At 33.6% G+C, this 24790-nt stretch overlaps 1 protein-coding gene across 1 annotated transcript in view; it reads left to right on the plus strand.

The window, feature by feature from the left end:
* The window catches only part of LOC138326270 (galanin receptor type 2-like), a 54060-nt gene that overhangs the window by 25956 nt on the left and 3314 nt on the right, over window positions 1–24790 (plus strand). Inside the window, exons 2-5 of the mRNA XM_069272392.1 lie at window positions 4156–4279; window positions 17817–18037; window positions 20033–20201; window positions 24630–24755. Of these exons, the coding sequence (XP_069128493.1) occupies window positions 4156–4279; window positions 17817–18037; window positions 20033–20201; window positions 24630–24755 (640 nt within the window). The remainder of the gene's footprint in view (window positions 1–4155; window positions 4280–17816; window positions 18038–20032; window positions 20202–24629; window positions 24756–24790) is intronic.

A 24790-nucleotide genomic window follows, 5' to 3' on the forward strand; every position in this document is an offset into this window, starting at 1 on the left:
TGTAAATGATATATTAGTTAAGTCTGCATTTAAACTGTTCTCTGTGGGTGTAAAGGATTTATTAGTTAAGTCTGCATTCAAACTGTTCTCTGTGGGTGTAAATGATATATTAGTTAAGTCTGCATTTAAACTGTTCGCTGTGGGTGTAAAGGGTATATTTGTTAAGTCTGCATTTAAACTGTTCGCTGTGGGTGTAAAGGATATATTAGTTAAGTCTGCATTTAAACTGTTCTCTGTGGGTGTAAAGGATATATTTGTTAAGTCTGCATTTAAACTGCTCGTTATGGGTGTAAAGGATATATTAGTTAAGTCTGCATTTAAACTGTTCGCTGTGGGTGTAAAGGATATATTTGTTAAGTCTGCATTTAAACTGTTCGTTGTGGGTGTAAAGGATATATTAGTTAAGTCTGCATTTAAACTGTTCGTTGTGGGTGTAAAGGATATATTAGTTAAGTCTGCATTTAAACTGTTCGCTGTGGGTGTAAAGGATATATTAGTTAAGTCTGCATTTAAACTGTTCGCTGTGGGTGTAAAGGATATATTAGTTAAGTCTGCATTTAAACTGTTCGCTGTGGGTGTAAAGGATATATTAGTTAAGTCTGCATTTAAACTGTTCGTTATGGGTGTAAAGGATATATTTGTTAAGTCTGCATTTAAACTGTTCGCTGTGGGTGTAAAGGAATATATATTAGTTAAGTCTGCATTTAAACTGTTCGCTGTGGGTGTAAAGGATATATTAGTTAAGTCTTCATTTAAACTGCTCGTTATGGGTGTAAAGGATATCTTAGTTAAGTCTGCATTTAAACTGTTCGCTGTGGGTGTAAAGGATATATTAGTTAAGTCTGCATTTAAACTGTTCTCTGTGGGTGTAAAGGATATATTTGTTAAGTCTGCATTTAAACTGTTCGCTGTGGGTGTAAAGGATATATTAGTTAAGTCTGCATTTAAACTGTTCGCTGTGGGTGTAAAGGATATATTAGTTAAGTCTGCATTTAAACTGTTCGCTGTGGGTGTAAAGGATATATTAGTTAAGTCTGCATTTAAACTGTTCGCTGTGGGTGTAAAGGATATATTTGTTAAGTCTGCATTTAAACTGTTCTCTGTGGGTGTAAAGGATATATTAGTTAAGTCTGCATTTAAACTGTTCTCTGTGGGTGTAAAGGATATATTAGTTAAGTCTGCATTTAAACTGTTCTCTGTGGGTGTAAAGGATATATTAGTTAAGTCTGCATTTAAACTGTTCGCTGTGGGTGTAAAGGATATATTAGTTAAGTCTGCATTTAAACTGTTCGCTGTGGGTGTAAAGGATATATTAGTTAAGTCTGCATTTAAACTGTTCGCTGTGGGTGTAAAGGATATATTAGTTAAGTCTGCATTTAAACTGTTCGCTGTGGGTGTAAAGGATATATTAGTTAAGTCTGCATTTAAACTGTTCGCTGTGGGTGTAAAATGTATATTTGTCGCACTGTGCATCAATACCCTAGTTATTTGCATCATTATCAAGATGTGGACGGGGTGATACGCCTGTGTGTGGATATATTCACGTAGCATTAATATAATTGGAATAAGCAGAAATTTCCACACCACCAATATTACCAGTTTAACAGTATTGTCAATAGATTCTAAATTTGCGTCAACCATTTGTCAGTTGAAACGTAGTTACTAGACCTGAATCAAAGGAAAATTGATTTCTTACACATCAGCTCTGTATTTTCGCGATTTCAATAGAACAAATTGCTTTGCCAATACCTATTTCCATTTAGAGCTTTGGCCTTCTCATATCGCGTGAACAGCAGATTTTCTCAATATGGGTCGAAACCTCTAATGCGCGATATTGTATAGCAGGAACACATCTTGGACTATTAGATATGACATAATTTCGCAAATCTGCAAATTATTCCACATGCTTGTAAGTTCAGTTAGGCTTCAACAGTAACATATTGTACTTATTGTACTTCATTGCAAATAGCTGCCGAAAATAAATTCTCTTAAAAATAGTGAATAAACACTATTTAATTGATTATAGGCACCCTCCTTTTCACGTTTGAAGTTCTTAAAACAACACAGGATATTAGCATATTTCTGCAGCGTATTTCGCAGAAATACCGCTGCAATGCCATAAAATAGCATATTGATATTCATTTTTTAAATAAAGCTACCGTACAACTTATTTGCACATCTGCGATTGTATTTATTTGTACCGCCTACCAATAGCCTCAACACACGGCCCTCAAGGTCTCAAATTATCAGTCTTCTCAACAACAACAAAAGAAAAAACATGTAGTTAAAATCCCAATCTTGATTACCCACGTAATCAGCCTACACGAGGTGGAGCGTTGTAGGATTTTGACACTATGGTTTCCAAGGGTGATGAAGTCCAAAGTGCTTATTAATGACGTCAAACAATACCTCTCGGATGATTTCTAACATTCATACAGATACTTTAGCCAATCGGATTTGACTGTCAATATTTGTAAACTTGAATGACAGTCTGAATATAAAGCAAGTGCTGATGTACGAGTTCTAAACCATTGACCCAGTACCAAATAATGCCTTAGTTATTATTCATCGCTTATCTAGATTGATAGTAGATAATGTACGGGAGAGCCGTGGTCAAACCTTATTGTGCTCATAAGTTATCCTTAAGCATAGTGTCAAGTATCTTCCAGTAACACGACTCTTCTTCTTTCGTCAAGTGAAATTCTTTAAGCCTACACAGACTCCCCTATTTTTCATAAGGGTGAAAAGTAAAAACAATTCTGTGCATTTTTTTTTATTCGGTCCGTATATTCTATTTATTTTTGTATAAAAGTACAAGAAACAGCATCATCGGTTCCAGGTACAAGCGCATTGTCGTTCATTTACTCATGGAAATATATGCCACATTTAATTTGATGCGGTTCTCTTACAGATATTCACAAGTTCGGATGCCGGTCAGTGATCAAATATACATGTATATGATATCGATACTATATCTAACTAAAACAATCTTGATGGGCCTTCTAATTAAAGTATATCAGTGCAGAACTCCAAATTGAACGTTTAAGTAATAAGTGTTTACATTACACGTGCTTGAAAACGGAATGAAATCCACAAGAAATGTCTCTAGAAAAACGTACTATACAAAAATAAGGTATGCAGGTTTTTTGATAATTAATTTCGATTGGTCAAGATTTCCGTTTCTTGCCCATAGTGGAAACAATTAAATGATGTTGAATTAAGAAACGAATTATTCAGGATACCGAAGCAAATGTGACCTATATATGTCCACACGATTAGATAAGCTGCTCGGGATTGATTAATTGAGAGTGCGATTTCCACCTGGGACCAACGAAATTAAATGAAAACAATAGCGACACTTTCCAGTAGAAAGCAACAAATACTAAACATTTTCGTGTAAATTTTCTATGGGCTTTTAATTCACAAGATAAGTAATTTCTTTGAAGCAGCAAATATAGCTAGTAATATACGGTCAACGGCTATGAAAAATATATTTCTATTTGCACTCATGTAATCCAATAAATATTGCAATAAAATAAACAAACATATTTGTGATGATATCGTCGCATTGGATATCACTTTTCGTCGGACAATTAAGTACTAGATACAATAAATAATATTTCGCGATTTCAAAACAAGTTCACAAAGATTAACAATTGAATGATAATTCCTATCAATTTAGAGGATAAATATTAATTTGCAGAGATAAACTTTCGCAATTTTACTTGGATAGCGAAATTCGCGAAAGAAAATCGCACGTGAATCTAAGATGGTTTAAGAATAGATTGCAATTATACAGGACTCATTCATTATCAATACTTAGTTAAACCCGTACGTTTTGGGGGCGATGGCAAGAGCTCAATAAACTCATACCATCTGTGGCAAAAATTTTAACTCATCTTTGTTTGACAACCAATGTTTTTATACGATAATTCTGTCATTAATAAATGACCATTTTAACAACATCAATTTGGTTGCAGTCAATCAAAAACAGCAAACAAGCTGCAGGTTCTGATCAGGGTCAGGCTTACATAAATTGAATTTATTATGCGTAATAAATTGTATTAAAAACTTGTTGATTTTACCAGTGGTTCTTTGGTATATACTGTAAAACCGGAATGACCGAATGACAAGTATATGTATCATCTCTTCCAGATTCATTGTCATTGTCTTGCCGATTAAGTCTCGGACGTGGTGCACAGCTGGTAACACAAAGAAAATCCTATTGCTGGTATGGTCAGTTGCCGTCTGTCTGTCATCCCCTCCGCTCTATGTCATGGTGAGTAGGTAAATCTTAATTCCTAAAGCCGTCTTTAAATATCCCCGCATCATCTGCTCTTGGGGTTTGGTACGGTTGTGGCGTCATTTGTTTGTGTACGAAAATTACGTTTTCTCAAAACGTCGAAATCAATACCTGCCAAACAGGTAAGACATCTTTTTAATATGCAAAAAAAAAAACCGCTATCGTGTTTTGTATATCAAAGCTTCACTTAAACAGAAAATCAAGATCCATTCTATTGTACATTGAAGCAATACAGATTTGCATCAATTTGATTCGAGTCACACTAACTCATTTTATATCAGAAGTGATTCCCTTACTGTTAATGTACAGTATATTTTGTCCTTTGTATATTACACATATTACAGATTCGTCCACCTTGCGGGAAGATATCGGTTATTACATCGTCATTTTGTGAGCACAAATATTAAATACAATTGTATATGAAAAAAAACATGGTATAATCATAAGTTGTCGGATAACAAAATTATCTCATGAAGATAAATTATCAGAAACAAGTCCACATGCATAAATGAATACTGTATTGATCACTCCTTTTCAATGCTGTACCAAAATGGTCAATCTTATTTATCATTTTCCTTTTTTTGGTAAATGTTTAGAAACGGTATTTCAAAACGATAATATATACTTTTTTGTATGTTTTTCTTGGCCTCCCGTTTTTCTTTATGTCATGTATTATGGATTATAAGCATAATACTTGATTTTATCCCAGGTCGATAATGCTGGTTAATCTTTCAGACTTTAATAACATAATATTGTTGGGGTTGGAATGTTTGAATATTTTGTTTCCATACGTAAAAGAAAAATGGAGAAATCTCAGCTGTGTAAAGCATTTCCATCACGACATTATTACAAAAACGTCAGAATGCGTCATAATTGATGACGTTGTCGACCTTGGGCATCGCATGTATTGATGACGTCTCATCATTGTCTAACCCATGTAAGCTGTGTTTTAACCTACCGCGATAAAAGACAGATGTACCTTCACCATAGCAACAGCTGAACAACCTTGACAAGTACGGAAGGAACGAAATCAATTATACAATCGTGTTCAGATTATCCTGTTGACAGACCCATGTAAGATTCCATTACACCTTTACCCCTTATTTACCTCTGTTATCGATTTCCTGGTTTATTAATAGTGTCATTTATTTTTGTATGTGGTGTATCGCATTCAACTAATTACCGCAGTATGTGAAAACGCGGAGAGCCATTAAATGTCACAGCTTGATCCGTTTCCTAAATTAATATACAATTACCATATCCGTGTAACCGCAGCTGGGGGCTATATATTTGTACATAGGAACTGAACGACTTCTCCGAAAATCCTACTCATATATGGCACAAAATGCATCGCTGGATTATACATCATTGTACATGTACATGTGTATACGATTGATAATATTTAAAATCTTATAAATATACTTTTTTTCCAAAAATGAGTATAACGTTATTCGTTATAATGTGATTTTCTTTATCCTTCCGCACAGATACAGGCGTTAATCTTTCTGAATTGACATATATATGTAGAAACACCAAAATCCACTTTTGGACAAGGTAAGATGTCATATTCGGTTATTCTGACTAAGACGATCTTAAGTGGTGTACAATATAACCCCAGCGATGAGAAATAATCTGATATAGTATTACAAGTGTTATTCAGAAAAAATACTCTATATAAGTCATCTTCAATTTCATTTCGCGCATCGCGGTACACAGTGTGTATCGTAGTCTAATCTGATCTGAAAACAAACACAGACCGGGAGTAGCGAGATAAAAAAAACAAGAACCGCAGACACTCAGTGTCACGCAGTGAGTGTTTACGTATGTCGGATCATGCGGTGAAGGATTGTCTGTGAGTGTCAAATATATGGCACTTACTAACAGTAAACGACAGCATTGCTACTCGAACGCGCCTAGACCATAAACAGGAAGTAATCGCTACTTATCTAATCAATAATCGGATGTTTTCAAGACGGCGATGTGACTTACAGGTATGCCCCAAAACAAGATATTTTCCGTTCTATATTTTAGCATTGTGCACTACTTATTGGCCATCACATATTGAGGAATGATTTGTTATTCAAGTCTAACAGTGAAACGTCGTGCAATGAAAACCAGTCCAAAAGCGTTCGTTGGCCTTCCAAAACTCCTTATATATCAAAATGACGGTCAAGTTCTGCTTACACTGTCCAGTTTTGTCCACTGAAATTATGGAAAAGCGCCGTGTAAATTTAGCACAGCTTTAAAATAAATTCTGAAAGCGAGGCAACGTGGGAATGGCAACAGACATAGCCTCCAGGGAGGAAGTTTTAGGATTCCTATTATAAAAACTAATTTCTTTGCATGCAGAGACGTCGCGCACAATGTTCGATCACTTTTATGTAACGTTATTGAATGTAAAAGACGTCATTTCCGACATTCGGCAAACCTGCAAGACAAAGAAAAAACGCAATTTTTCAAATACTTTTCTTGAACTTTCAGTAGAGATTTCGCATACGTATATTTGAGCAAAAACGTATTTTTTTTATTCTGAATAGAAAACATAATTCCTAATATAAAGTCATTTTTCAACGTCGTGAACTTGCGTGACAGAAAGATCAATCTAAAAATTTCATTTTGTGTCATTTCTGAAAGACAAAGGTTTTGTTCGATAAAAAAGTAGAACGACGTCGCAGTCTATATTTTCTGACATGTTATTAAAAAAGAAGAAAAATGAATTATTTTTATATTAACAGTTTATGTCTCTATGTCATGAATTAGTACCGTTTTGCACTGTGTGTATTTGTGGTTTTTCACTTTTTATCTTTTCTCTTCGGATCTGTCGATCGGTAAGTCTACAAACAAAGTCCACCATTTTGAAGTATGACGTCGCAATTCATTATAACGAAATGACGTCATGATAGTGCGTTTTCGGGGAATCTCTGTGTCAATTTTTACTGCCCGTTACAGTGACACTTTAATTGAAACCGCATACAGATGCGTGTTACATCTGTCGCGCCAAAAAACGTCATTTTCTCAACAAAAACGCATCAATAGAAAAAAAAAATATTGCAAACATTTTAATAAAAGTCCTTCAATAATTGAATAAATATATAATTTCTTTTTTTCAATTTTAAAAAATAGCATAGCGCTTATATTATTTTACTGTTCAACGCTTTTTCCAATGAAATTCCGGCGGGACGTAAATGTGACCGAACATTGTGCGTTATGTCAGAGCGATTTTGATGGGAAGTTCCCGTTCCCTCATACTCATTTACCTTTACTTGCATACTTTACAATAAACACTTTAGTATCATACATTAATCAGCGGATCAAGGTATGCTATTGACAATCGTGTGGTCATTTATTTATTTTATGTAAATATTCGCGAAGCATTTGAATTTGCGTTCGAGCCCTTTCGCGCTAAACGCGATAATTTGTACCTAGCGAAAATTGAGGTAAAGTATCAAACGTTTGACCAGTGTTGTACATCAAATCTTTATCGGCAAAACTGTGGTTTATACAGGTATGTAATGTCATTCTACAACAGTGTGCATAACTCCCTTCAGGGAGGATAATCTAGAATACAAATTAGCTCAGAGCTAAATTCGGAGCGTGCAGTATTAACACCGGGTCTAGTGGTAGCATTTGAATACGATTGAAACGAGGAGAGGGGAATCATTGTCTTATTCACGAGCGCTGTCTTAAAATAGCAACTTTTTTATATATGCTAGACCCAATTATACTCTCATGTTCCTCTCGGGACAATGGCTAACTTGACTATAATCTTCGTCATCATCATGTGCGGTGATTTTTCTTGTTCTCGGCTGTCAGCTTTAGGTAATTGGTCTAGATTGGTTTATCTAATTATGTCACGTCTGTTTGATTTCATTGTGTTACAAGTCTTATTGGAATCGAAGATAAGATAATCTTGTACCTTTAAAAGTATTATTAAAAAATCAACACATGCAAAATTCCCTTCATATTCCATTGTTGAAAGTAAAACGTATTGATTGTAGAAATGCATCATTACCACAATGATGTTTTTTGTTTGTTTGTTTGGGGTTTTTTTTTCTTTGTTTTGTTTTTTTTTCTTTTTTTTTTTTTTGTTTTTATTTTAATTTTCAATTTATATTTTGGAAAATAACCTTATTGAAGGTCAATAAATTTGTTTTGGAGACAATATCTTATTTCCGTTTCCTTGTGATAGTCTTTGCTTCCCTTATAACGATCCTACTTGAAAACTTTAAAACAAATAATATTTGCTACGTATACTTTTATTGTTCGCAAATGTATGTATGCCATTTTTACGCGAGAAAAAAAAATACAATTATTTCTTTTATTTACATTTTAGTACTTTTTTTTAAATAATGGTGTTAACTGCAATAGAGTATTAGCTTTCAAATTAATTTAATAGTGTATTAACGGACCTAGATTCCGCTCGAAACAATATCAACATTTGTAGCTCAACAAAAACGTCATTTTAAATTACTCGTCAGTAAGCTATTTAAAAAAATGCTTATTTTTTATATGCAAATTTCGTAAATAAAAGGCGTGTATGCGCCGGAACGCTGACATTCATCGTTGATGTATCCCTACGTGTTAAATTAACGTTAATGCAAAAATGAACGTCAAATTCCGTTCAAAACGTTATACAACGAAGATACGACGAAAACATTATTCTCGAAATACCATGTAATATTAGGCAAAAAACCACTCGTTCAAATCCCTGCTTCAAAATAAGTGCTCCAATTAAATGGTGTATAGGAAAAGAATTAAGGTTCACGTCACAGGTTTTTTTTTTAGTACAAAAATAGAACTGATATTTCAGATCAGTTCAAGTTCATCATTACACAAATTGAAAGTTAGTCTCAATGTCAAATTCAGTACTTATAATGGAAACTCACGTGAAATCTTATATTGATAGAGTCATTCGAACTTTTGTCTATAAGTTTTCTCTCCAAAGTAGGAAATCCCTCAAGCGTATCATAGACAATCGTGTTGGACTGCTTATAAGGCTTCCCTTTCTTGGGCCATCGCGAATCCATATTAACGACCACTTAACAGTAAAAGTTAATTAACGCTTGACATTGACACATGGTTAAGTTTAGCTGCCAACATCATGAATGCTGCTTCAACGAAAGTTTTCCCCAAAAAATTCAATTCTTATTTTTATTTTTATTTTCTATTTAAGTTTACATCTAGAAACATAATCATTCATAGTTTTTGTGTAGCAATGAATACCGCGCGTGCTAATAGAAGAGAAATTTGAATCAAATTATTGAACATGTAACCTTGTTGAAGTTTTCTCATGATGAAATGTCGACAGCATCAGCGAGCAATAGTGTTGTATTAAAAAGTAGTTCTGTACAAAAGTTGATGCCATCTACATATCATTTAAATTAGTTTTAAACCACTCCATCTAAGTGATCAAATTTGTGTGTGTCTTGATTTTTTGATGAATTCTTCTTTAGTTACATGATAACCACTTTGCCTTTGCATCATTTTCCAATTACGCATTTTTTAACATATTTGTACATATAATCTTGTTTACGTTCTTTTCTAAGTAGACTGAGTGTGAAAAAATACTTGATTGATGAAAACTAATTAAATTATTTAATAATTAAAATGAAATAGTTTATGTGATGGAGATGTAACAGCACATTATTCATAGTTGTCCTAATTAACTGTGAAACACTCTGGTTTTTATATTATAGGTCCATTACATGAAACTTCATTTCATTAATCCTTTAATAAGTTCAATCGTATTAATGCATCGAATATCCTTTACCACTAAAATTGCTTGAATTTTGAATTTTAGAATGTTATTCTTAGAATTCAATTCTACCCAGCGAAATGTATTCGCGGAAATGTTTTCTAAAATAACGGCGCTATATCTGTTAGATGCAACGTTACAAACGACGATCTGGTGTTAATTTTTCGTTACAAGAAAGATTGGTATATTTAGTTATACTTTTAAATCGGTTGTAACTGAAAATCCTTAATCTTCTGAATGGTGCCTTTATTTTGATATTGATCTTTAACCGATTTTGATGTTGAAGTATACGTTTGCTATCATACTGGTATTATTACCTGTCCATCAGTGATAAATCTGAATTGTGTCACGAATAAATGTATTTGTTTTTCATTAACATATTATTTTCAATTTGGTGAAGGCTTCACAGAGAACAGAAATTCTATCAGAATAAGGCCCTTTACGCTTATGTTGAAAAACTATTGATCTTGAATGATCTATTCGTTATATTGAAGTCTGTACCTATCTTTATATGAAGATTGTAAACATTAAAACCATCAAATTAGGTCAATGTGATGTAATATAAAAAAATTGTCAGTGCATACATTCAACAGCTCACCTCCGGCGATTGATGGGAATACCACGAGGTTAACTAGGAGGAAAGTTACTGCCAAAATCCTTCATCGATACGATTTTATCTCTTTAAGAAACCATATGATTGTGTCTTTAGATATTTGTGACTCGCTGTTGCATGTTTCTACCGAAGTACATCGTTGAACAGTTTATAAATATTGAATGAACATATGTCCAAAATTAAAATTCTTAATTCAGACATTTTTTTCATTTGTTTTTTGTCTTTTTTTTAAGTCAGAAGGCTATTTTACGATATACCGTCCATGTTTAACCGGTAGCCCTCAAGACAGACGAAATAGATATATATTCGTTGATATTTCGTTTATTATGTATTTCAATGCATTTTGTAACTTTGTTGCTTTTATATCAGAAATGTGATTACGTTAGAAAATAACTAGGTTTTTAATTCAACGCGTATCTTTCATATGGTATCGCCATATTAGAAAAATCGAAAGGCGTTCCATTAGGCGTTGCCGAATTAATTCAGCACAACTGGTACGAATCAGCAAAATGAAAGCACGCTTCGTTTCTTGCTCCAGGTATACAGTAGAATACCACTTAGAGTCATTTAATATCATAACCGTAGAATGATGATCAGGTTACATATAATTACTAATGAAACAACTTCTCGCTCCGAACGTCTCACTGCGTTTACTTAAATGATCTTGGGTGATGTGTTTTTGTCTCAATACGGACATAAATGTATGGATTTGTTTGACGGGAAATGTGAATGGCTTTATGATAACTATTCATCTGTGTTCATTGTATTCCTGTTTACGAGGACTCAAATCTTCGAAAGTGAAACTTCTACTCCACTATATTTTTAATCTGTACTCGTCAATGTTCTACTTAAATATATTCTAGATATAAGAAGAACATTACATGCAGTTTCATTGATAAAACAAGAAATGTCTGAAAACAACATTCTTCCATGACGGGAAGGTGTCATTTTTCTCATAATCCATTTTATGGTGTGGGTATGAAACTCCTGTTGTAAAGATGCCTATTTCATGACCTCTTGTGAGTTTCCATCAGCCAATATTAGATCTCAGATGAGACATATCTTCGCAATCTACTTTTAATTTTTTTATTTTATTAGATTATATCAATGAAATCCATAACATGATTAAGAAAATCTTATTCTCATTGCTTTGGCATATTGCCTCTTAACTGTCATCAATCCATAGTTCATAGTTCAGATCACTTAGAAAATTAAGTTTCTCTTTAGCGTTTAAAAATCAGTCAGATAAGATATGCAGTCATTTGTCCTCAGAGATTTCTCTAATCCATATTAGATAATTATAACACTTGGATATAACTCTTAGAATAAAAACAAAATAGGAAATACAGTCCGCCTTTGTCAGAACCAAAACTTCCTTATTCTTATTTAACGATCGTATGGTGAAGTAAAATATATAATTTGTATTCCTACAGACGATAAAACTGTTTTATAATCTTCCTCTATGCGAGCACTTGGAGGATTTTACTATTCTATAAGGTAATGAAATAACAGACCAGGGCACAAGTTCGTGAGTTCATTAGTAAAACTGCAGTAAAACGCTGTCGCACCCATAGGATAGGTGTATGTAATATGACTGAAGGCCAGGCCTTGAAAGGCGCAGCCAGATGCTTAAATATGAATCATGCACGGCATAGGAAGAGCGAAGCTCTACTTGTTTATTTTATTTTCTATTGCATGTAGAAAACATAATTTAAAAATAAAAGGACGCATTTTAAACTATAGAAGTATATGATGTAATAATTGTCTAGCATAAACTCAAAGAAATGAACTCAAAGATTCGGATTTATCTGTGTCCATTCAAGGCCTGGAGGGCCGCGTATGCGAATCCTAAGATATGTGACGTCATGATTCCTTGTGCTCATCTTCGCCTTGGAGGATATTTTGACTGCATTCTATAGCTTTTAATTTTCAAAGTGTTATTATTATTATTTAAAAATATATATAAAAAATGTATAATAACGTCATGATTCCTTGTGCTCATCTTCGCCTTGGAGGATATTTTGACTGCATTCTATAGCTTTTAATTTTCAAAGTGTTATTATTATTATTTTTAAAAAATATATATAAGATATGTTTAATTACTCCTGTTATGCATTTGCATTAGTTAAATATATATATATATATACTGGGGAGAGCAGTACCGGAGCAACGCACAACCTCCCCATGTATGAAAAAATGGCCACCGCAAACTGAAGCTGTCAGTGTGTAGGATTGAATTTTGAAGATTGTGTTTTTTCTTATATTTTCGTGTATTTGTTACCTTAGATGTGCTTCGCACTTCGTGCCCCTGCGCCCTTATTAAACATAGTTCCAAGGACATGTAATTTCTGTTAATTACCGAAGGGAGTTATTTCCTCCTCAAATCAGACTGATCCATATCAGCATTATTCGTTAAGTTAGGCAGCTGCTTAGTTGAATAGGGTCGATGCATATATGTGCTTATTAAATGGCGACGCATTGCATGCAACGTCACTGATCTAAAAATAACTGTTCCGTGTTCTCAGTTTAAATGTCAGGCTAATTTGTTCTCTTTAGTGCAGTGAAATGATATCTGTTTATTTCGCAGCGATATCTTGTCATCTCTACCTTTATTTATTAACAATAATGATTGTTATAATACTTTCGTAGTGCAATTATATCTATCTGAAGGAGCAAAATGAGTGTGTTACTATGTCCCTACCAGGAAGAAGATAAACCAATCTACTAAATCTGATGATATTATTCTTAAAATCACTGTACAAACATTTATGTTACATCTATATCGTAGACCCAAACACAAATTATCCAATCACATTCGTGCTTCTGTGTTTTGTCCTGTAGATATTCCCTATTGGCGCCAAGACAACATGTAGTATATAGATATAGCTACATAGTATATTGCTTTCTTCCTTCTAAAAAAACATCCTACGGCAAACTGACAATTGCCAGTGTCCGGCTTCTTTGTACTCGTTCAAAAATAGATTCAAAAACAATCTGACATCGCAATTTGATTATGACAGAGACTTGCCTAGTTGCCGAAAGCTTTTTGACGTTTTTGTTGCTGACATGATCCGCAAATGGTTACTGCGCGATGGCTTGGACCATTTATATCGTGGTATACACAGCGGTTAGATGTGTCCTTGTTATGTTCTGTAATAATGTTCGTTATAACGCCGTGCTTTATTAGAAACCTTTATGTCTATGAGAGAATGTGTTCTAATAACGTATTTTTATTCAGTACGATTCTCCTTTAGTGCTTACATATGTTTGTGATAAACATCAGACCAAAGTAGATTTAATTCTGCCTGCGTCGTTCTCAAAAGTCCGTTTGAGATATTTCCATCTGCAGACAGTCTACGGATGTATCTAAAATCTTTTCATTGACAGTACTATACACGCACTGAAAGTCATTGGCTGCATTGCTACGTAAAATCCTAGTTTGAATGATCGCGTCGCATAATTTGCTTAGAAACTGAAAGTGTTAATTGTAATTTCCATCCATATGTTATTTAGTTTAATTATTCGCCAGAATGCTTGAATACATGGAATTTCACTAACAACAAAAATAGTTCTAGTTGGTCGTCATCACGCTGACTAATTCATGCAATGATCAATGTAATTGCAGCTGAAGTCTGGTTTGAAATCTAAATCTTCAAACGAAGACACAATTAAACATGAAAATTTAATTGTAGAACCAGTACATATATTACATGCATTGCCTCTATTACCAGTATACCGCCAGCCCCACATTTACTTAGAAGCAAAACATAGAAAATACATTACTTAACATAGAAAGAGTTTGCCAAATGTATTTCTGAATCCCTCACACGCGTTAAGTACATCAGAGGTCTTCCAGGATGTTTCTATTTTGTGTGGTTGGTATTCTTGTGTGGGATATCTTATCATTTAGCTATTTAGATTCTATGTAGATTTTTTTTGTTATTTACAGCATATCTTTGTCGTAAAAACTTGAAGCAACATCGTTGCCATTGTTGCTTTACGTTAAAGACGGCGTCCACTGCCGGTCATGCGCGGAGCTTCTCAGGGGTTATTTATCCGGGGTTATTTTATTCAGAAGTTGTTTCCTTGCTCCAGTTTCTAATTTCAGTGAAATATCTAACTTTTACAATTTCATGAGATAAAGTTGTATCCAATCAGAACATTCTAAATGAAAGTGAGGTATAATACTTTATTTCATCAATGTTGAGACTTCTGAATCAACGCTACATTTTTCGATTCCTCCTTGAACGGATGTGCCGTGAAAACGTACAAGACAAATCTGATAGCTGTCTGAAATGTCTATAATTATATAATCCTAAGTAAATCATTATTTCGATACAAGTGGTGGTATACTTGGTACAAAGTACTTTCTGAAACAACAATGGTTGTTATCTCGATTGTCCTGCCGGAGTATTAAGTGTGGTGCACAGACGGAGTTGTCTAAGAGTGCTTGTAACAGAGACAGGTCACATTTGACAAGTCTTATTTATTACAAGCATTCTAGATAGAAGCCCCACATATATGATTTATCAGAAGAAGTGTTGCTGTTTTGTATTTGAAGATAGAAAGGAGACCACGTCCAGCTTTCTCGAAACGATAGTGCAGATTTAAGTGTCTCCTTATGTAACTTAGATAAAAATTTATGACTTAAGTCAGTTTTTGACTGCTACGTTTGTGTCGAGAAATCAGGGCTAGTACAACAAAGCCATTTTTTAATTTAGTTAATTTTTTTATTGTTTTTAATGCCATTCTCCAATTATGAAGATTAAAAGGTATGACTTATGATTATTATCTATTATTACAGCACATATTTTAAACCAATTGAGCTTATCATCGGGTTATATCTCCACATTTTTCGGTTATTAGTTTAGAATACTAGGTATGCTCTGATTTTTTACAATTTTCATTGGTTGTTGCAAAACTTTCAAGTTGACGGCGATATGTAGCATATCAACTCGGTGCTTCTATTTTTAGAAATACCGAGTCGATATTCATATTGTTACGTCACTCATTAGTCAATATTGTGATTGTGGCATCACAATACCCCGACGTTGAGTTCTTCACGAAGTAGTAGTCGAACCATTCTCCAAACATTTCTTTAATATCTAACATGAAGCAAACATTTTAAAACAATTCACATATCTAATATAAAAGTTATTGACTTTTGATTCGATCTATTTGGTATTATAGAAATCTAGTAGAATATTAAAAATTCTAATTCTACCACGGCGATATAACAACACATGGACCTCAATAAAAGTCCGTGATTGATAATTACACGTGCAAATTATAGTTATTCGACTTTTTTTAGAACAATTGTTTATTTCGTCCTATGAACAATTCGACTTGAGACACAGGTGGTTCCGTAGTCTTTTTGATAGACATATACGATACGTCGATAAGAATTTAAGCTGTTTTGTTTGTCTGTGCTAGTGGTTCTGGCAGCTGCAAAATGTAATTGAATACTCCATGAAATATATTTTCTCCGTACACGACTAAAACATACATGTACTTTGAAGATAGATTGATTTTTTTTACATAAACAGGAATAAGAAATTCTTTGAAATAAAAATCAGCTATTGTGAATTATTTTTATCGGGCAGACATGGGTAATCTTATCAGAATATTTCAATATGCTTTCTCTCTCTCTGTTTCAAAGGCAATTTTCAATTTTGAACTTCTCTTCTTTTCTACATACTGTATATTATCAACTGACCATTTTCTTGTGAACTGTCATAACGGCATTGGCTGAATACTTTCAGGTTCCCTATTGGTAGCAATGTACCTTTAGATGAGAGATTGGTCATAGTGGAAACACCTCCTTGCTCTTTAGATGTCACAATCATTAGAATCATACGTCGATATAGGTCAATTCTATGCGGGGCACAGTAGATATACGTTTTAACCCCATAGCTGCTTTGACATATTTGATCTAAACCCCGGATATGATATATTAAAGGGCTAGAGTATATGATATTCTTCTGATATACGTAAATGCGTAGGATTGGCACATAGAACATGAACTCTTTCGTTCACTTCCTGTTTCAAGCTAAGACCAGAGAGCAAAGAATGACATGCGGAGTTCAACTATTTACGTCATCTCATTTTTGGCCGTAGATGGTATATAAGTGGTTACGTGCTGAAACAGATTTTGAAACAGAAATTTCAAGGTAGATGATATAAGCCTCATAATATATGCCTGTGGGCAAATCCTGTAACTATATGTCAAACAATTTTGGTTGGTTCTGTACGGATACGTATTAACCTACGTACAGGTAATAACAAATATATCTGATTCCTAAAACGAAAAAATACGTCATGGGTAACTCTCGAAGGACAACTCACATTCAGACGACCCCATTTTTCAACAAAAACCAAGCTCTGTAAAAAGATCTCGGTGAATGAAGAGGAAGCCAATTATTATATAAATACACATGTCACATCTATTTGCTACGTATTTTATTGCTAGGTCCCAATCTCTGTCCTTGTTATAATATGATGGTTTGTTTGCCATTGCCAACAAGCACTGCTTCGGGGTGTATACTGATACAATTCAGTAAAACCAGTCAAATAACTTAATGCTATATATAGAAGTTAATCACGACATGTTCTCTCTTGCTTCAAAAAGATGTTTGCTAAAGACCAGCTGAAACGGAAATTCATTGTTTGAAGACATAGTTCTGAACAACAAGTCTATCAGAAAAAATGAAAAGTGTATTAAGGGTAGTCTATTCCATCTCTGCATGTCAAACAGTTTTCTACCATGCGAGGTGGTATAAATTGTGACGTTATTGTTTTGTGATCGAAATTTACGTCACGCATGACGTCACAATCCAATACCTTACCGGAAGGGCAGATAACTTTGTGACATCAGTACTTGGTAGTTGGAAATAACTACCGCGACTTTAAGAAGTTCATTTAATTTCTTTATATCAATATAACTAGTGCTCAATTGGCATCTTCATACGTGGATATAGTATATAATCGTGCGTGTTATGTGTACTATGCAGGTGAAATATACTGAAAATATCATAACCAGAGATTGCTTGTTGACAGCCATGCAAGATAATATTGGGATATATTTCCTGTATTATCAAATATCTTTTTACATTCATTGAGTTCTATTCTGTTTTGGACTTTTACAGGGTGTAGAGACCACAACCTACTACAAAAACGACACTTCGATTGTAATGCACAACTGCGCAGACACAGCATTTGATGACACCTTCCGGTTATCGTACGCCATCTACCGGATGGTTGTGATGTTCGCTCTACCCACACTCATCATGGTCGTCTGCTACTCCGGAGTTATTTACACACTGTGGCTCAGCTCACAACAGCTCAGTAAACTTACCTCAGGCTCCAGGTGAGCTTAATGTTTAAATTTCGTTCACCGGACTATAGGAGGGTTATGACAATATCAATTGGTGTACGAGTTCCAAATTCGTCTGTATTTTATTTCATAATTTGTATTTATAATTTTGGTTGTAAGTTTGTGCCATCTGGCAACATATGGCATCCGGCCTACATAGCTTTACATGATAAAATATGTGTCAATTTTTGTCGTGCAAAATTTGCTTTAGTACATCACCCCTACAGCATAAGTGGCAATTAATTTAATGATACTTAATTATTCAAATAATTATTCTAGGAAATTTTGATTGCAAATATACGAATAAATGCCGTACAATAATTTAAAAATATGATATGTTCCTTGTGCAATGATAAACAGGAAAAATAATATTAATTAAAAGAGTTGATATCACCTTGGACCGTGCAGTGGTTCAACAGTGATAAACAAAGTCTGCATGGATATATTTTCCTTTAGGGCAACGTATACATCGTTTGTTGTTCAAAACATTCATTTTGTACAGACTCGTGATACTTCCATTTTACAAAGCCTTTGGAAATTCCTTTCGTTTTTTTTGTCTTATTCGTCATATAATCAAAACAAAAATGTATTTTGGCTAATCATACATCGAGAGTTTGCGTTTTCAATCCCTTAGCAATTATATATAATTTTTAACCAAATGATAAAAAAAGAAGATTCATCGATTGGATTTATAAAATCATATCTGAAGCATTACCATTCATGTTATTGACACCAATTAAATAATTTAGTTAATTGAGCTACTAATTAGTCTTCAAGGTAAGACCATAAAATATCATTGATGCAATGTTGGCTGACCTACGCTTAGTAAAGTCGGTCATCCGGATATTTGCTCCACAACCCTTCCGGTTCGTTGCCAACGAATTAGTTAGACCGCATAACCTAACCAGTGTAAAGGAGTGCTTTACGCCATAAGCAAATATCTTATTATAAGAGTTCATTATGCTCGTCTTCTATCGGCAGCTGTCGTCTTTGTGTTGCACTTAGAATGAAATGGAAGTGCAATTCATACTGAAATACACTCACTATCAGCAATATTTTCATTTTAATCACGGATTTGAATCATTTCTACATTGCATTATGCTATTTAACATCGCCAGGTTTCCTCAGATATCTTTATTTGTAATAGAAAAAAAATGAAAGAAAACATGATTTACAAGTGTCAGCATTCAGAAAAGCAGAAAATTAATCTACATGTGTTTACATTTTCCTTTTAACGGCAGATTAATGTCTGTGTTTGTTATAAATTATTGATGACAAAGTAATAAAAATGGGGCAATAATGTTGACGTCGTGATAAAGATGAACATCACAAAAGCCAATAACAGGCGAGAGTATGTATTGGGAAACCTGGCGGCTTATAAACTTACCGAGGGCATTATGGAAGCAAACACGTTTTGTGTTAATCTAAACTCGCAATCAGCTCTAAGCAAAACAACAAACCTTTAGATAAAATCATGTTCTGAAACGATACTTTAATTTTCCTTACGACTTCGTTAGCTAATTACCCAAACTTTACTTTACCATCTAAAATCATATAATTTACTCTGAATATCGCAAAACAACAAACCTTTAGATAAAATCATGTTCTGAAACGATGCTTTATTTTTTCTTACGACTTCGTTAGCTAATTACCCAAGCTTTACTTTACCATCTAAAATAATATAATTTACTCTGAATATCATTGTATGCATTGTCAATTTTTTGATAAAGTTTTCGATCTCTTACTTTCAATTAGATTTCAAAATTAATATCTCGATTTGCAAACGAATTTTCCATTATTATTGTTACAAGTTCAATAGATGATTAAAAACATTTAGTTTGTATTAAATAAACAATTTAAACGATTTATATCTTCTGCTACCTTTTTACCTAAATGATTTTAAGCATATGAAAAACTTACGTCGTTTGTTGAGTAAAATCTATTAAATTTAATTTGTATGTATGTTTCTTCTCTTTATGATATATACAGAAGTTTCCATTCCCTAACAATTTCATTGGAAAGATCATGTGCACGGCAACATCCGACTCATTCAGTCACATTAGTAACCGGAAGTCCATATCGCATCCGGAAGTTTACTGCTCGTACTTGTGTCCAAAGCCAAGACCGAAGCATGGACGTGCTAGCAGCAAGAAAACAGGTAAGTACTATGAGTCTCACCACCACAATGATACTGACGGTCGCCACAATTGTTATAGTTATCGTCATGATCGTAATAATCATGGTTAAATTAATCTTACAGAGTTACCTCCCCTGCGAGTAGTAATGTATTGTGCCATAGTTATTTTAGCGAAATTCGCGTCGTTTTCTCTTAAAGGTATGACGTTACGCACACAAACACTTGACGTCACAATTAATACGTTACCACAAGGGCGGATAACTCTGTAAAATAACCGTCATCTTTTTAATATAATAGCAAAACGAATAATGATAAATACGATATATTGGCATTCATTTGGAACATTTAGATTTATGTTTCTTTAATATTGACATGGATGAGTCCGACTCATTTTTATTTAATAGAGTTACTTCCCTTCTCTTCACTGTTCTGACAGAGTGAAAAGAAGGGACGCAACTCAGATCAGAAAACGTCCTACATGTTACTACATGTAGTCCAACATGTGTAGACGGCAACTCCTCATTCGAAGCAATCCAGCATAATGCTAAGAATACTGACAATTGCGTTTTATTCATTTCCCCCACTCCTGTTTTATTTGTAATAGATATATATATTTATGCCTAAGGTTAATTAATTGCTTTAATATATTTTTCTCTAAAGTGATCTCCACCGTGATACCATCAAATGAGAAATCGTTATATTTTAGAAAATGATACATGCTGATTGTTTCTTTGGCATTTGGAATAAATATCATCATAAGTGTTTATTTTGGGTCTGCAATTAATCTTGTACGAGAAGAGAAACTGAAAAATACTATCACGTATAATACTTGTCATCAGCTTCATAAAGGAAAACAAACATACTTTATTGACGAGATTGTCTTTGAGTAAGTCATTCTGGAGAAGAAGTCATGTTTGTGAAATAAACAGAAACCTAATCGTCATTGGAGCTATTTGAGTGTTATGATGTACGCACATTATTGGAAACCTCCAACTTTATTGCTACGTTTGGAAATGTCTTATAGTTGACATGGAATATTATCAGCTAGATGTTATATTATATTTCATTTAGTTATTAACATTTTGTGATATCCGCTTTTATGAACCGCAGTGACATCTCTTATTATTTTTATCATTGTAAAGGAGATCGACTTAATATGGAAGACAGCAGATTTGAAAACATTATTATATGTACTACATGCATTATATGTTTTATTTACGTAAATATGACTTTACTATCTAAACGCTGTTTAAAGATAGCCCTACTATTATAACTAGCTATCCATGACAACACCTAAACGCCCATTCATAGTATGTTTACCTATAACATGTAAATTAGTCATTGTAGCTTGAAAGGAGTGGGGTGGCGTGGTCAATCAATCAATCAATCATGTTTTTATTCCTCAAAAATTAAATTTACAAAAGAAATGTTTCAAAATATTTTACAATGTAAGTATTTTACATTAGACTTCAATTATGTTAGCAGGTAGTTTGATCCTAGTAAATTCTATGTTAAGTTCGTTCTATAGAATTAATTTTTGTAGTGTAAAAAATCTTAATGTTATTTCCAAAATTTCAACGCTGTTATTTAGAAAAAAAAATTGTCTTCTTCCTGTGCTTTTAACTTAGTCTTGAATTTTTCAGTCAACTCCTAATAATATTCTCAAAATAATATAGGTACGTATTTCGGGCCCATATATCGCGAGAGCCTTTGTCTTAAAATCAATTCTGCCCGAATTTATAAAAGTAAAATAGAGAATAGGATCGACATACAGTTTCTATGTTTTTACATTCTTTTTCATTCTCCGTTGGAGTAAAGCTTAAACATCTTCACATGTCAAGGCAAGATAATACATTACACTCCTTGAGGGGGAGGCGTAGGTTAATATGTTGACTACATATCGTGTTGTATGCGTGCAGAATATTCTTGTTAAGAATTTATTATTTTATCGTATTTCATTTTTTACGCTTTACACAATTCTATATGAGGTTCTAGATAATCTTTCGTTATATTTTTTATCAGTAAGTATTATGCAGATTTTATCAGAGTTCTACTCATTATCTAAGAAGTGTTATTCATCATTTTAGGGTTCTGTTTAATTTATAATTACATTATCAAACTTTGAAATTATGTTACTGTGAAGCATCAGAAATAACACTTTTCAATTATTAAGTCAACTAAACAATTATTTCAATTATACGTTTTGTTGTAACTTATACTGAAGACAAAATTGAAATCAAAATTGAAAATGTTTCATATTGTTTATTTTGATACTAATTTAAATGATGACAGCTGGAAATTCCGTAGTTGTCATAAAATGGTTTTATATGAATAACGGGAGTTAAGGTAATACAAATTCCGTTTGGGCTGTAAAATGTGCTCTTAGCATTAACATCAAATAATGAATGTGGAATATCCTTCTATATATCACAAAAGGGTATCCCTCTGACGATATATGGACTTCGGGAAATGCAATAACAGACAGATTAGAGTGTCAATTCATAATGGAATTAACGCTTGAATAGTGTCTCAAGAGGTAACACGATCCATTATTCGTAAAAAAACTTAATTTAATACTTTCGTAATGACTGAAAAGAGACTCATTAAACACGTCATCCGTCATAACTTTTTATTTCTTTAGCAAAATGCTTACATAATCTAAATTGTAAACAGGAAGGATACTGCGTATGTATACTAATTTTAGTCTGTGAGTGCATTGAACTGTGCTTTTTCCTAATAAAGACGCTCCCAGGAGGTGCCTTAATGCTTTATGAGAACCTTGCTCGGGTATGGGAATACAGTTCATCTTGTACTGTACCTGCCCCATTGCCTAGCTATACGATCAAATATTCCAGCGATGTCAATTAAAATTGTTCACAATACCGTAGAATTTTATCTTTATTTTGCTTCATGGTTATATTAACACTTGCATGGAATTTTATATATTAACACTTGCATGTGTCCTTTTATCAAGGAATTTTCAGACTCATTTATGATTATGTGTTACGATTATTGACTATACCGATATATATGACCGATGTTGTGAGATAACTAATAAGTTGTGTAGGAGCTAACGATATTACTGCTTTTCAATGCCCACCTTATGTTATTATTCTAGTTTTGGTAACAATCATATCGTTATGAAAGTTTGACATTTTACATTATATGACTTACCCAGTATTTGACTTACCAATTGTTTCAAAGAGATGTTTCTTAAGATTTGTTGCTGAAACTTTTCTTAATGTTGCAATTGAAACTCATCAGGAAGGACCTATCGTTTCCATCTTAATACTGCTTAGCTACTCACTTCCTTATAGAGACGCACACCATGTACTGACTGGATTGCAATATCGTCTGATAACAATCATTAAGTCACAATTTCACTCATTAAAATAAATAATACAAAGATACATAACGTACTCCTGCAAATTGTATAGTTAGGTGAAATGTTATTAAGATTAGGTTCAAACCTTATGTAAGTAAAGCATGAGCAGCTAAAGTTTTAGTTAATATAATCATATTGTATTATATTGGCTTATAATCAATGGTTGCTTGTAATCAGCATTTTTACTTCATCAACCCAGAAAGAAGAAAAATAGACGTTGTCGTTTATAACAGCGATTCTGATTGGCTGATACTGATACTACGACGTAATGATTTCATAAAAAAGTTCCAGGAAGTTATTTTTAAGAAGTTATATATAGTAGATTAAATTATAAGGACCAATTTGAATAGATTGTTACGTTAGGGAGATATAACACAAATTTTTTCAGTGCACTCTCATCATAAACCGTTCGCGGTTTATATAGAGTAAAACCTTAATTACACAACAATGATCATCCGAGTAACCATTTGGATCTATATCTTATCTAAAAACCTATTTTTAGAAAAAACGATTAATTTAGGATCCAATAATAAAACATGTTAGATTATTAGCTGATATCTATCATGAAGAGTGTACAATGTACATGTACGTGAACAAAGCAAGGAAATAAAGAAATTAAAAAGAAATGTCTTAAATGTTAACGTTGATGTGATCGGTACGGGAGAAGGCCCGGGGGCCACATAACGCCACCCCTTGTGTGGATAACTCAAGGCAAAGCCTTCAAACACGGAGAGAATTCGGTTTCACGGTTCCTGTGGGAACCATAACGTGGTCGTCAGCCTCCATGTACAGATTTAAACCGTTTCTAATGCTACTACGTGTTGCCTTTACGTTCTGGTGGTTTCTAGGCAAAAAACCGGTAACCTAGCAACAACTTTGACGTAACAGAATTACGTCACGTGTATACATGTTCGCTTAATTCGGTTGAAACTACGCCATTGCTGTAAAGCATTTCTATCGAGAGTTTTCATCGCTAAAAATTTTAATCAGAATGCCTTTGCTCAAAAGAAAATTTTTCGACATTCAAATTTTTGTAGTAATTTTGGTTTCATTTTCCATTCCAGGTAATCAAAATGCTCATCGCCATTGTTGTTGTCTTTTGTCTGTGCTGGGGACCCAAACTTATCTATTGCGTTCTTCTTCGCCTACATCTGCCTATACTGTATAACACCGAAGCCTTTACTACCAAAGTAAGTAATCACAGCTATCAAATCATCCATTACAT

Source organism: Argopecten irradians, chromosome 6 (genome assembly GCF_041381155.1).
Source record: "Argopecten irradians isolate NY chromosome 6, Ai_NY, whole genome shotgun sequence".
NCBI lineage: Eukaryota > Metazoa > Mollusca > Bivalvia > Pectinida > Pectinidae > Argopecten > Argopecten irradians.